The sequence below is a fragment of the Abrus precatorius genome, unplaced genomic scaffold (genome assembly GCF_003935025.1).
Source record: "Abrus precatorius isolate BTA unplaced genomic scaffold, Abrus_2018 Scaffold4, whole genome shotgun sequence".
Taxonomy (NCBI): domain Eukaryota; kingdom Viridiplantae; phylum Streptophyta; class Magnoliopsida; order Fabales; family Fabaceae; genus Abrus; species Abrus precatorius.
Window position 1 is genome coordinate 9,706,550 of NW_020874384.1, and position 15,086 is coordinate 9,721,635.

General features: G+C 36.1%; 1 protein-coding gene across 7 annotated transcripts in view; it reads right to left on the reverse strand.

Moving 5' to 3' along the window:
- Window positions 1–15,086, reverse strand: part of LOC113865193 (phosphoinositide phosphatase SAC1) — a 29,461-nt gene that overhangs the window by 8,881 nt on the left and 5,494 nt on the right. For 4 of the 7 annotated variants that reach the window (XR_003504968.1, XM_027499590.1, XM_027499594.1 and 1 more), the window contains exons 6-8: window positions 13,877–13,909; window positions 10,546–10,733; window positions 10,341–10,438 (exon numbers count right to left, since the gene is read on the reverse strand). Coding sequence is in view for 5 of the 7 variants with exons in the window: in XM_027499590.1 (XP_027355391.1) it covers window positions 10,341–10,438; window positions 10,546–10,733; window positions 13,877–13,909 (319 nt within the window). In the remaining 2 variants the exon portion in view is untranslated. The remainder of the gene's footprint in view (window positions 1–10,340; window positions 10,439–10,545; window positions 10,734–13,876; window positions 13,910–15,086) is intronic. The other 3 variants (XR_003504969.1, XM_027499592.1, XM_027499591.1) reach the window with 1 other exon arrangement.

Below are 15,086 nucleotides of genomic sequence, written 5' to 3' on the forward strand. Positions count from 1 at the left end.
ACTACCCATAGAGCCAGTTCATCGGCACATGTAAGCCACGTGTTGTCCTACGTGACACCATTTATCTCGCTGCAAGTGTCATTCCCCTTGTCGGCACACCCTTTGTCTCTTTTGGGTGTCATTTTTCAGGTTGATGAACTTTGTTTAGTCTCTTCTGTATCTCACCTTGTTCAATAGTTATGCCTCACGTCCAACAGAGTCACCTCCTAAGTTAACTGCGACCTCTGACAGCACTGGATCCTTAAGCAAAAACCTTATATCCTTTGTCTTCTCTAGAAATCCATCAATAACTTCAAAGAAACTTAATGGAAAAAATTATATGGATTGACAAGCTGCAGTGGAAATCTGGTTTTTGAGTTAAGGCCTCTCTGACCATCTGACTAAGAAGACAAATGACATTAATCCCACTGAATGAGATCAGTGGAAGAAGGCTGATTATCAGTTAGTTTCACTTCTATGGCAGTCCATTGATCTGGAGTTGTTAATCCATTTTTGTACATATTCTTGTTACAATATATGAAAAAAATTCAAATGATGTTCAATGTCTCTATGACGTCATACATAATTTGGCTGCACTTAAGATTTTGTTTAGATGTTTGGAAGGGGAGGAAAGAAAAAGATTTGAAGGAGGAAGCCGGGGAGGAGAAGGGAGGGTTTTAACCCTCTCTTATTTGGATATTTAATATTGAGATGTGAGGGTGATGGGGGTTTAATCATGTAAATGACATTATTGTCTTTTATATTTTTTATTCATATTATTTTTATCTTTTTTTTCAAAAAATAAAAAAATTAAATACTTTTCTCTCTCTAAAAATTAATACTTTTACATTTTATAAATTTTTTTAAAAAAATCTCACTTTAAAAACTAACACATTTTGACCCAAAAAAAAATAAAATAGAATCCTAATTCTGAAAGAACACGAGAGAGTGAGAGAAAGAAAAACTTCCAGAATAGGGGAACTCAAAAAACCAACACTAGAAGTGTTGGACATTTTAGAAAAATTCCCTAACCCTTTCCATCAAAATTAATTAACTTTCAAACAAGGGTGAAATCTTACTAACTCCTTTCTTACCCTTCCCTCCCCTTCTAAACATGAAATCCAAACATAACCTAAAATGATAGATAATGACCTCCCATCATATTTAAACAGAGCACAATCCACCATTGATGAAGTTAAGTTGGTCTTCACAGGTGATGACATTCAGAAAGTCTTAAACAAGATTGATAACATTTGCATAGTGTTCATCCTTCATAGCCTTCACAAAGATTTTGAATTTATTCGGAACCAAATTCTGACAAATTTAAGTGTACCCATAGTAAAGAATCTCATTGATCATCTACTGCATGGTTCCTCACTAGAAACTATGTCAGGAAATGGTTCCCAACCAGGTTTGGAGTCTTCTACATTCTTCTCTAATATGACCAGCCATGGAGGTTGAAGTTGTGGAAGAGGAGGTTGTAGTTCTGGAAATAGTCCACAATGCTCTTATTGTAAATGTATGGCCCACACTCAGGATAAGTGTTATTCCTTAATTGGGTTTCTTAAGAAATCAGTCAATTTGGCATACTCTTAGTCTTTTGCCGAGAAAAAGCAAAATGAACTTGGTGGAGGCAATCAGAATATTTTGTTAGATATGGAGTATAAGAAGTACCTCCAGAAGATAGCAACACAACAATCATTCAATTTTGTTTACTAATGACTCCCCATTTAAAGTTCCCCTAAGTGTTTTTGGTTCCACTTGTTTTGTCCATGATCTCACTCCAAGTCTTGACAAATTCCTCATCCACTCATTGCTTCTATATCTTAGCTTATATCACATTTTTAGAAGATACACCATATTTCATCACATCAGTCTCTTCAAACACAATTTCCCATGTTCTTACCATTTTTTACTATATTCCTCTTGTCACTAATCCTTCAATTTTTTATGTGCCAGAGATTCCTAATATTCCAACTCCCTCTTCACCTGCTATTCCTCATCCTTTGGCTACCTACCAACATCGACCTTGTTTTGTTTCATTGGAAGTAGTTGTTAAAGATTCAAACAATTCATCTCCTACGTCAGTCGCTCTACCTACTCTGGATCCATTTGAGACACATGTTGTTTTGCCAATAGCCCTTTGAAAAGGTACACGTTCAACTCGAAATCCTCATCCCATTTATAATTTATTGAGTTATTATCATTTATTCTCTTCTCATTTGTCACAGATTTAGACAATTCATCTCCTACATCATTCGCGCTACCTATTCTGGATCCATCTGAGACACCTATTGTTTTGCCAATAGATCTTTGAAAAGGTACATGTTCAACTCGAAATCCTCATCCCATTTATAATTTTTTGAGTTATCATCATTTATCCTCTTCCTATGCTGCCTGTCTGTTATTTCCTCAATTACTATGCTTAAAACAGTCCAAAAGGCACTTTCGCATCCAAAGTGGTGACAGACTATGATTGACGAGATGCAGGCCTTAGAATCCAACCAGACTTGGATACTTGTTCCCTCTCCTCCTGAGAAATGTAAAGTAGGTTATCATTGGATGTTTACTATCAAGGTGAGCCGAGATGGACAGATTGATTGGCAAAAAGCCCGATTGATAGCTAAAGGCTACAAATTTTTGGGCTTGATTATGGTGACACCTTCTTACTTGTAGCAAAGATGACCTCAATTCGCCTCTTCTTATCCATGGCTGCCATACGCTGTTGGCCCCTCTATCAACTAGATATAAAAAACGCATTTTTCCATAGTGATCTAGTGGAAGAGATTATATGGAGCAACCTCTTGGTTTTTTTGCTTAAGAGGAGTCACAAGGATTTGTTTGCAAGTTACATAAGGCTTTATATGGCCTTAAACAAAGTCCTTAAGCATGGTTTGGTAAATTTAGTACAATTTGGAATAATTCGCAGTGAGGCAAACTATTCTATGTTTTATAAACACTTCTTCTAACAAGTGCATTTATCTTGTTGTCTATGTAAATGACATTATTATCACAGGCAATGATCATGATGATATCACCCAACTCAAGTAACATTTGCTTCAACATTTCCAAACCAAGGACTTGGGTTGATTGTGATATTACCTTGGGATTGAAGTAGCTTAATCAAAAACTGGTTTTGCCATATCATAGAGAAAATATGCTCTTGATATTTTGAAGGAAACAGAAATTTTGGATTGTAAGTCAATTGATATCCTTGTGGATCCAAATGTCAAGCTTATACCAGATCAGGGGGAGTTATATTCAAATTCAAATAGATATTGGAGATTAGTCAAGAAACTGAATTATCTTATTATAACTAGGCTAGACATATTCTTCACAGTCAGCGTTGTAAGCAAATTTCTTAACTCCCCTCGTGATAGTTATTGGGATGCAGTAATTCAAATCTTGAGATACATCAAAGGTTTCCCTGGAAAACGATTAGTCTATAAAAATAGAGGTCATACTAATATTTTTACATACATAGATGTGGATTGGGTGGTTGTCCAAGTAATAGACGATACTTTAGGATATGTGTCAGAGACAAATTTCCAAAGGGTTTAAAAGTTTATAAAAGGCAACAGTTTAGGAAAGGTGTTAGTAAATAGATTAGCTTTCTATTTTTAATTTCTGTTTTTATTTTTCTGTTATTATCTTTCGGTTATGATGTTTGTTTTTCCATTAGGGGTAGTTTAAATAAAGGTTATGATAGATAGGAAAGACAGCGTGTATTATTTTGAGAATAGGGCAATTGAGCCGCTTGAGAGCTCAAACATTCAAAGTGCTTTAGTTCGACTGAGCCTATTCAATATATTTTCCATCATTCAAAATCCCTATTCTATCAATTTGGTATCAAAGCTCTATCCTCGGGTGTGAAGATACCTTTTTGTTGAAACAATGGAGTCTGAACGTTTGGAAGAGCTGCTGCAGCGGATGACTATGCAGGGCCGATCGCGCCGCCGTGACCGCACACCACCCAGGGGGCAAAAATCCTGATGATACAGGGAGACCCACCTCTGAGCAATAAAGGGGCCACGTTCAAGACGGCCTTGAAGGTGTTGGAGGAGGAAAGCAAAGGTGTTTTGGTAACCCCAGTGGAGCCTCAACCAGAAGAAGAAACCTCACAGAAGATACCCAAAACCATGATTGAGCTACTCAATGAGTTTTTCGACATCGGTAAAATGCCAAGGGATTACCCCCTGCAAGGAGATGCGATCATGCTATAGTCCTAAAGGAGGGAGCTTCCATACCAAATATCAGGCCCTACCGTTACCCTCACTCCCAGAAAAATGAGATTGAGAAGATTGTGGATGAGATGTTAGAGAGTGGCATCATTAGGCCTAGTATTAGCCCGTACTCAAGTCCCGTGTTGTTGGTAAAGAAGAAAGATGGAGAGTGGAGGTTTTGCGTTGACTACCGTGCTCTAAACGCCATCACAAGACCGAACAAGTTTCCCATTCCAGTAATAGAAGAGCTGTTAGACGAGCTGGGCGAAGCTAAGATCTTTATTAAGCTGGACTTAAAATCTGGGTACCATCATATTAGGATGAAAGAAGATGACATTGAAAAGACAGCCTTCCAAACACATGAGGGGCATTATGAATTCTTGGTAATGCCTTTCGGGTTAACCAATGCCCCTTTCATGTTTCAATCCCTCATGAATCAAGTAATTCGACCCCACTTGAGGGGGTTTGCGTTAGTTTTCTTCGATGACATACTAATCTACAGCAAGACCAAGGAAGAGCATGTAAGGCAAGTAAGGGAGGTGTTGGAACTATTGCGACAGAACCAGCTGTATATCAACCAGAAAAAATGCTGTTTTATGGTAGCAAAGTTGGAATACTTAGGGCATCTTATCTCTAAGGAAGGAGTAGAGGCTGATCCCAAGAAGATTGAAGCCATAATTAACTGGCCTGCACCACGAGACGTGAAAGGATTGAGAAAATTTTTGGGCTTAACCGGATACTACAGAAGATTCGTGAAGAATTACGAGAAGCTCACTTGGCCTCTCACAACGTTGTTGAAGAAGGATGGATTTTGTTGGAATATGGAAGCCCAAACAGCTTTCGAAACTTTGAAGAAGTCCATGACTTCTTTGCCCGTGCTAGCAGCCCCCAGCTTTGAAGAAGAATTTTTGTTGGAAACCGATGCTTCAGGAACAAGATTAGGGGCTGTCTTGATGCAGGAGGGAAGGCCTATTGCTTTATGGAGTCATACACTCTCAAGCAGAAACCAAATGAAATATGTGTATGAGAGGGAGTTAATGGCAATTGCTCTGGCAGTGCAGAGGTGGAGGCACTACTTGCTTGGAAGGAAATTCACGGTGCACACAGACCAAAAATCCCTCAAATTTTTAATTGATCAACAAGTATTGGGTGAAGGGCAGTAAAGATGGATATCCAAACTCATGGGCTTTGAGTTTGAAATCAAATACAAAGCTGGAAAGGAAAATCGAGTTGCAGATGCGCTTTCCTGGAAGCTTCAACTAGTGGCCCTTTCTACGATTACCTCCCAAGAATGGGCAGGGTTAGAAGAGGAGATCAGAGGGGATGAGAAGTTAACAGACATCATACAAAAGATTATACAAGGGGAACCTACAGCCAGCAACTATGAGCTAAAAAATGGAAGGCTTTTCCATAAAGGGAAGTTGGTACTCCCTAAGAATTATCCCCGGATTTCACTACTACTCCAACAGTTTCATGATTCCGCCATAAGGGGCGACTTAGGATTTTTCAGAACCTACAAGAGGATTGCAAGCGTGGTTTGGTGGGAAGGAATGAGGAAGACTATTCAAGAGTATGTGGCTGCTTGTGATACTTGCAACCGGAATAAGTACCAGACTTTAAGCCCGGCTGGACTCTTGCAGCCCTTGTCGATTCCACAACAGGTTTGGGACGATATCTCCATGGATTTCATTGGAGGACTACCGAAGTCACAGGGCTGGGATACTATCCTAGTGGTGGCAGACCAACTGACTAAGTACAGTCACTTCATTGGCTTAGCTCACCCCTACACAACCAAGGATGTGGCTGATTTGTTCAACAAAGAGGTGGTGAAGTTGCATGGATTTCCAGCCTCAATTGTTTCAGACAGAGATAGAGTCTTTATGAGCTCCTTTTGGAAGGAGTTATTCAAGGCAGCAGGGACCAAACTAAGGTTCAGTTCAGCATACCATCCACAAACAGATGGCCAAACGGAAGTAACAAATAGGTGCTTGGAGGCTTATTTGAGGTGTTTTTCCAGCACTAAGCCGAAGCAATGGGCTAGATGGTTGAGTTGGGCTGAGTTGTGGTTTAACACCACATATCACACCTCAACAGGAACTACCCCCTTCAAGGCATTATATGGTAGAGACCCGCCGGCTATCATACGAGGGGAGGTCGGTGCATCCGCAGTGGAGGAGGTCAACTCAGCTCTAGCGGAAAGAGATCACATCCTCAGAGATTTAAAGTGGCAGCTGAATAGGGCACAAGACCGAATGAGGGCCCAAGCTAACAAGAAAAGGAGAGAAATGGAGCTTGAAGTAGGAGAAATGGTTTACTTAATGATCCAGCCTTATAGAATGAAGACTCTAGCCACCAAAACCAATCAAAAGCTCAGCCCTAGATACTACGGCCCATACAAGGTGATGGCAAAAATCGGTGAGGTTTCCTACAAGATAGAACTACCGGAGGACGCAAGAATACATCCTGTTTTTCATGTCTCTCTGCTTAAACAATGTGTGGCAGCCGGAGTAAGGAGCCAACCCCTACCCCCCAATCTTAATGAAAATTGGGAGTTACTAGTACAACCCGAAGAGGTCCTGGCAGTAAGGACCAACAGCTAAGGAGACACGGAACTGCTGATTAGGTGGAAGAACTTGCTAGATCATGAGAGCACGTGGGAAGTTGCTGAAGACATTCAGATAGCATTTCCAGAATTTCACCTTGAGGACAAGGTAGTTGTTCAAGAGGGGAGTGTTGTTAAAGACAAATTTCCAAAGGGTTTAAAAGTTTATAAAAGGCAACAGTTTAGGAAAGGTGTTAGGAAATAGATTAGCTTTCTATTTTTAATTTCTGTTTTTATTTTTCTGTTATTATCTTTCAGTTATGATGTTTGTTTTTCCATTAGGGGTAGTTTAAATAAAGGTTATGATAGATAGGAAAGACAGCGTGTATTATTTTGAGAATAGGTCAATTGAGCCGCTTGAGAGCTCAAACATTCAGAGTGCTTTAGTTTGACTGAGCCTATTCAATACATTTTCCATCATTCAAAATCCCTATTCTATCAATATGATGCATTGATTGGAGGTAACCTTATTGCTTGGAAGAGTAAAAAGCATAATGTTGTAACTAGATCAAATGTTGAAGCTGAATATCGAGCAATGGCCAATACCTCATGTGAATTTGTATGGCTAAAGCAGCTTATTTCTGAGTTGAAGTTTAGTGCGGTAGGATTTATGAGGCTTATTTGTGATAACCAAGCAGTGTTACACATTGTCTCTAACCCTATCATTCATGAGCAGATCAAACATATAGAGATTGACTACCATTTCATTTGTAAGAAGGTTCTTTCTGGTAAAATTATTACATCATCCGTGAATTCTAATGACCAACTGGCTACCATGCTTACTAAGTCACTTTGAGGTCCAAGGATAACATACATTTGTAACAAACTTGATGCACATGATATATATGCACCAGCTTGAGGGGAAGTGTTGAGAATTTTTGTATTTCCGTTATTAATAAAGCTACCATTCTTTCCTTTTATATAGAAATCTAATTTATTATGTAAATAAGGTAATTAGGAGTCAGCTGTAATTACTCAATCAATCCCTATAATCAAGGGATTCAATTTGTACAAAATGTAATTATAAGGACTGCTGAATGACAATGAGTGAACTCAGATTTTACCCTAATTAGTTTTTGTGCTTCTGTCTCAAGTGACCCTAAGCTACAGCACATCATTTTTTTTTTATCTCACCAAGGATGCTAATAGTCAGCCTGGATTTTCTCTTCACAAAAGGGTGCTTTTCTTCAAAAAACAGATTGGTCATTTCTGCAGAGTTTGTTTTTATCCCTACATCAGTAAGAGTTTCATGCAACAGCAATTGGGGGACACTCCAGTTATCATCAGGCGTATCGCAGGTTAGCTGACTATCTTTACTGGTGGTTGGGAATGAAGAAATCTGTCATGGAGTTGGTAAGATCATGTGATGTGTCAAAAAATGAAGTATGCTGCTACCCTTCCAAGTAGTTTATTGCAGCCTTTATCAATTCCGAATCAAGTATGGGAAGAGATATCAATGAATTTCATTATAGGACTTCCTTGATCTAAAGGTAACGATGTCATTTTGGTAGTAGTTGACAGGCTCTCCAAGTATACACACTTTATCTTCTTAAGCATCCTTATTCAGCACAAAGTATTGCAGCAGTGTTTGTGAAAGAAATTGTTAGACTATATGGGTTTCCTTTGTCCATTCTGAGTGCTAGGGATGTTATTTTTGTTAGTGTGTTTTGGCAGGAGTTTTTTAAATTGCAAGGCACATCACTCACAATTATCAGTTTACCACAGCTTATCACCCAGAATCCAATGGCCAACCAGAAATGATAAATCGCTGTTTAGAATCTTATCTACACTACTTCGCTTCTGAACAACTCTGAAATTGGTATTTGTGGTTGCCTTGGGCAGAATTGTGGTATAATCCCACATTTCATGTATCTACTGGTTCCACTTCTTTCAAGGTGGTGTGTGGGTGCAAGCCTCCATCAATGGTGAGGTACTTGGATGGAAAAATTAAAGTAGAGACTGTAGCTATAGATCATAAAGACAGAGATGAGGCACTGAAGTAACTAAAATTTAATCTCAGTAAAGCACAACAACAAACGAAATGTTATGTATACAAGCACGGGAAAGATGTAACTATTGCTATTGCTGATAGGGTTTTCCTTAAACTACTCCCACATATGCAATCTTCTGTATCCCAACAGTTCTATTCAAAAGTCCCCACGATATTTTGGCCTCTCAGATCTTGGGAGAAAAAATTGGCACAGTGGCACACAACCTTCAATTATCTTCAACCTCTAGATTCACTTGGTATTGCATGTAGCACTACTTAAAAAGGCTGTTAGCCAATATTCAGCTACTCCTGATTTGCCAAAAGATATGCAGTAGATAATGTCACAGAACCAGAGAAGGTTTGGGCAGTACAAGACAAACTGGAGGCAGCTAACATGTTCAAGGCGTATTTAATTCAATGGAAAGGACTTGCAGCTGAAGACCCTACTTGGGAGGAAGAATTTTTTATGAGGAATCAATTTCCTGATTTCAGCCTTGAGGTCAAGGTGTATTATTGGGGCTGTTGGCCCAAGTGACAGGCTAAGCAAAGGAGATCAGTTATTGGATCTTGTTGAGAGACTTAAAGAGTGGAGGGTGTATATGAGGAAAAAAAAGTGTAAGGGGGCAAAAGGGAAATTCAATGCATGAGTCAGTTAGAAGGGGCATTATGAGAGTGAGAGGCATGGTGTGGAGGCATTTGAAAAAAGCAAGTTGTTGCATTGTGTTAGAGGGGGAAAAAGGGAAATTCAATTCCTGAGTCAGTTAGAAGGGGCATTATGAGAGTGAGAGGCATGGTGTGGAGGCATTTGAAAAAAGCAAGTTGTTGCATTGTGTTAGAGGGGGCAAAAGGGAAATTCAATGCATGAGTCAGTTAGAAGGGGCATTATGAGAGCAAGAGGCATGGTGTGGAGGCATTTGAAAAAAGCAAGTTGTTGCATTGTGTTAGAGGGGGCAAAAGGGAAATTCAATGCATGAGTCAGTTAGAAGGGGCATTATGAGAGCGAGAGGCATGGTGTGGAGGCATTTGAAAAAAGCAAGTTGTTGCATTGTGTTAGAGGGGGCAAAATTCCAGTATCTATTGGGATATATGTTGGTAACTGTTTTTCTTAGTGGTATTCAATAATACTACCTTTGGTCCTATTTATAAGAAACAAGCAACTAATTCATCAATAGTCAATACTAATAAAAACAGTTAAATATAATAAATATAAATGTTATTCCAAAAATAGCCATCATATTAAATGTTTTAGTGGCTTGCATGGGAAGTAGGTGAGTGCTTAGTTAACATAACTTTGTAGTACATTAAGGGTATAAAAGGAATTATAGTTATGAATGAAAAAAAGGTGCTAGATTGAAATTTAAAGAAGGCATGAGGTATTATTCTGAAGTGGGGACTGGGAACATGGAATGGAAATTAATTTTCTCTGCAAGAACAGGGATGGAGACAGAAGTGAGGTCCTCTCCTAAAGAAAATAGAGAATCAAATAACATGTAGATTGATATTTGTTAACTTTTTCAGCATTATTTATTTTTATGTGAGGAATTACCTTAATCAAATTAAGAACAATAATTGGATTGCCATATCTCTTAGCAAGGTCTTCAAAATGCAATTTCGTTGCCTGGTATGTGGGATCATACCTTTGCACTGGAAGTCAAAACAGGGAAGACAACAACGTCAAAAGAGAGCTATAATAGCATGACATTTAAGAATGAACAGGATAAATATTAATCTCAAGTCAACTATCTTCATACAGATTATGTCAGGCTTAGGGCTAAATCTTGATGCTTCTTGTGACCAGAAAAGGGGTATAGATCCTCGCATTTGCACAACTGAACTCATTTTTCCCTTGCAAGAGCCAGCTTCTTCATCAAGGACAATCTGCTCTGTCTCAACATCATTAGCAACCCTTCCCCGATCATTCACTCCTCTTTTTAAGTAACTGCAGAAACAATTCATGACAAAGAAATTTAATCCAGATTACTATTATAGCCAGATAGACACAATGTAAAACCAAATATCTTTGCAAAATAAAGATAATTCATGATATCAAAGAATATTGCCATGTTTAATCACTGCTATATATTCCAATCCAACCAGCACAAAAACCATTAAATACAAAGAAAGCAAGCATCAAAATGAAAATGTTCAACCAAACAATGTGAAATGGACTAATGTAAGCTTTTTCTCTGCTCTGGATGGTAGACCGCAAAAGCAACACTTTGTTTCAGCAACCACTATAAAACATAAGAGCACTGTCCTACAGAATAGAACACTTGAGAACAACTGCAATATGACAGCAAATAATACCTCTGGGCCAACTTAATTAATATAGAGTAGAAGTCTCCTCTGTCATAATAATAATAATAATAATAATAGTAAACATATGCACTAGACAAAACAATCCAGCATCACAAAATTCACCTTTGCAAAGAACAAAAAAGGTACTAATCATTACATTAAATGACACCAAACAATGCAAAACCTATAATTAGTCAAATATACAAAATACATATGGCCATTATCATCATAGCCTAAATAATTACAGACCATATTTCTCCTTACAAGAAAGGAGAAGTTAAAAATAAATACATGAATGATAAACTGAGCTAGGCTAGAGAATCACAATAAAAGGCCCCCAATCTACACAACTTTTTTATCATTGAAAGGGGAGGTCATGAGTTGATATTCATTGCTGAGGAAGTAGGGATGGCAATGGGTAAAGTACCCGATGGGCACCCGCAAAATTTACCCACAATGGGTAGGGTATTTACCTGCTATATGGGTACGGGTATGGGTATGGGTAAAAACCCGCAAATTTTAATGGGGATGGGTGCGGGTATGGGTATCTAAGTACCCACCCCGCCCCATACCCGCATATATATATATATATATATATATATGCTTGAACTTTATTATACAATTATGAATTGAATTTTTGTATTATTATATTACTTATGTGAAGTTATATAAGATTAATATAAAAATATATTTAATAATAAAGTAAACCAAAAAAATTATTTTGGTTTATATTTTTAATAGAAAAATTTATTTACTATTTTATATCATTTAATTTGACTAACACAATTTAATTATTACATAGTTAATATGAGATTGACTTTTTTTAAAATATTATTTATATATGACACACATAAAATATTTTTTACACAAATATTTTTGTTAAAATCATATTGATGTTTTAATCATAAAGTGAATGATAAATAATAAATATATTATAAATATTTTATAAATTTTACAATCACCTACTATTACCGTAAACTAATTATTTATTAATAATATTTAAATTTTAATTTAAAATAATATTTTTCTATACAACATATGTATTACAAGTACAACTATAATTTATTGAATCTAAATAATATTATTCTTACTATTTATTCACATTCAAAGAAGTTTTTGAAAAGATATAAATATAAAAAATTATTGTTAATTTTTATTTGTTAATTTTTTTAAGATAAAAAAGTATAATTTTTTTAATATACACGTATATTTCTTTATTATAAAATTTTATTGTAACTATTTATCTTTTATTCAAATTCTTTTTTTTTTAAATTTATATACATTAGAAATATTTAATTCACTAAAATAATTTTTTAAAAATTTATATTTTTGATAAAATACTTTCGTATAGTATATGAGTTAAAAAATACTAGTATTAATATATATATATATATATATATATATATATATATATTAATTATATTATATTATTTTAATTAAATCTATTATTTTTCTTACAATTTGAAATTCAAAAGTTAAAAAAAATATTTTATGTATCAATTTTCTATTGTTAGTATTGAACTTCTCTACTCTAACTCTATTCTCATTCTCAATGTCTGTCTCACTAAAACTTAATAACTATGAAATGTTATTCATTAGAGTTAGTTGTTAATGCCGTCACAAGAGGTTACTAAGTGATCCCACACGAAGGGACAACCATTGTACAGATCTATTTCGTTATCGTTCTGACATTACTAATCAATCAAATCTCACACAAGATAGGATTATCACTGACAAATAACTTGTGTGTTTAATTTTGCTTATTATTTCTAAGAATTTTAATTTAGAAAATTATTATATTAAGATACATTTCACATTTATGATCTTTGAATATTTGTTTTTTTATCTATATTTGTACCTTGTTCGACAACTACATATTGAATTTTTGTATTATTATGCTACTTATGTGAAATTATATAAACATATTTTTCTTTATAAATATTTTTTTCTCAAACAAGCGCGGGTAATGGGTACAAGACGGGTATGCGGGTACCCAGAGGGTACGGGTACGGGTACGGGGATTAATGTTCATACCCATGCGGGTATGGAGATGGGTACTGTAGTACCCTACCCATACCCTACCCATTGCCATCCCTATGAGGAAGTCTTATTATACACCTTTTTCCAAAGTGCAACCCACTGGGAGACAAGTAGGAAACAATGGCTATTGGGGGAAAAAATCAAAGCTAAAGAGTGAAACCTAGGTGTATAGAAAGAAGAAGGAGAATACAGAACTCAATAATTTTCCTAATCATTTACAAAGCACATTCTTTTCACATGGGAGACAATGAGATAGCTTTTTCAGAGAACTGAACACAGATCTTTTTCAAATCAATTAAGCAGAACTTCAGGATCATGTTAAAACAGGCAGTTATGATCAACAGATCAAGGTAATGGAAAGGTACATTAGACTAATCGAAAGAGAAGAGAACCAGTTGTGTAATATTTCTCATCAGAGGGGAATGAAAAGGAGAAAAATAAAAAATATATGAGAGTTGGCATAAGATAAAGGCTTTCTCAAACATAAGATCTTTCAGAATAATGAGAAATGTGGAACATATAGGAAACAAGGACATGTAAATGAGCGAGGGACAGAGATAGGAAACAAGTGTAAAGAATCATAGAAAGAAATAAAAGAAACTAAGAGAATTCTCTCAGGAAGAAAGAGAGAAAGAAATCATAACGTGTCTAAATGAATGAGGAAAAAAGAAAATCTTCCCAAACTCTCCAATAAAGGAGAATCTTATAGAGGTATCCATTGCAAAGAGAGAATAAGAGGCTAACCTGGTTTGTTGCTCCTCCTCCTTCAATCCTTCCCTGGACAAATCACAACAAATAATTGCCTATGGGGGTAAAACTGAATATATAAACTGTTTATGCTATCTATAAAGTCGAGTTTGAAAGACACATAAATTTAATTCATCACTTAGATTAGAACATGATATGTGCAAAGAGGAATGTTTATAAATTGCACAGTGAAGTAGCACACACGTGCAAAGAATTCTGAGGACGTAGATGTTCAGACATCAAGGCTAAAATCCCATATGTGAAATCTAGAACACACTGCCTTCATATGATGAGATTTAGTGGATTAAACTAACCATGTCAGCATTTATGATTTTGAAACAACCAAATCCTCATAAATTAACTCGCAAGGAATTTCCAATCCTATCACTAGAAAAATACATAAATGGAATTCTTGGAGAATCTATTATACAAAAACAGATTCATGTTTATAAATTGCACAGTGAAGTAGCACACACGTGCAAAGAATTCTGAGGATGTAGATGCTCAGACATCAAGGCTAAAATCCCATAAGAAGTGAAATCTAGTACACACTGCCTTCATATGATGAGATTTAGTTGATTAAACTAACCATGTCAGCATTTATGATTTTGAAACAACCAAATCCTCATAAATTGACTCGCAAGGAATTTCCAATCCTATCACTAGAAAAATTCATAAATGGAATTCTTGGAGAATCTATTATACAAAAACAGATTCATGTTTATAAATTGCACAGAGAAGTAGCACACACGTGTAAAGAATTCTGAGGACGTAGATGTTCAGACATCAAGGCTAAAATCCCATATGTGAAATCTAGAACACACTGCCTTCATATGATGAGATTTAGTGGATTAAACTAACCATGTCAGCATTTATGATTTTGAAACAACCAAAATCCTCATAAATTGACTCACAAGGAATTTCCAATCCTATCACTAGATACATTCATAAATGGAATTCTTGGAGAATCTATTATACACAAGCAGATTCATTTTTACAGTCTTTGCCTAAATTGTTTAGTAGTCCACAGAGCAAGATCCCTTGATCCCCTTTACCATCCTTATCAACAGCTTTTCCTCAACTATATTGTCCTCCAACTCTGCATGGTGATACAGTTTCCAGCTTTGATACTTTGGAAATCAAAGATCCTTTAAAACTTTCACACTTTTACAAATATAAATGAAAACTAGAAACTTTTTATTCTATT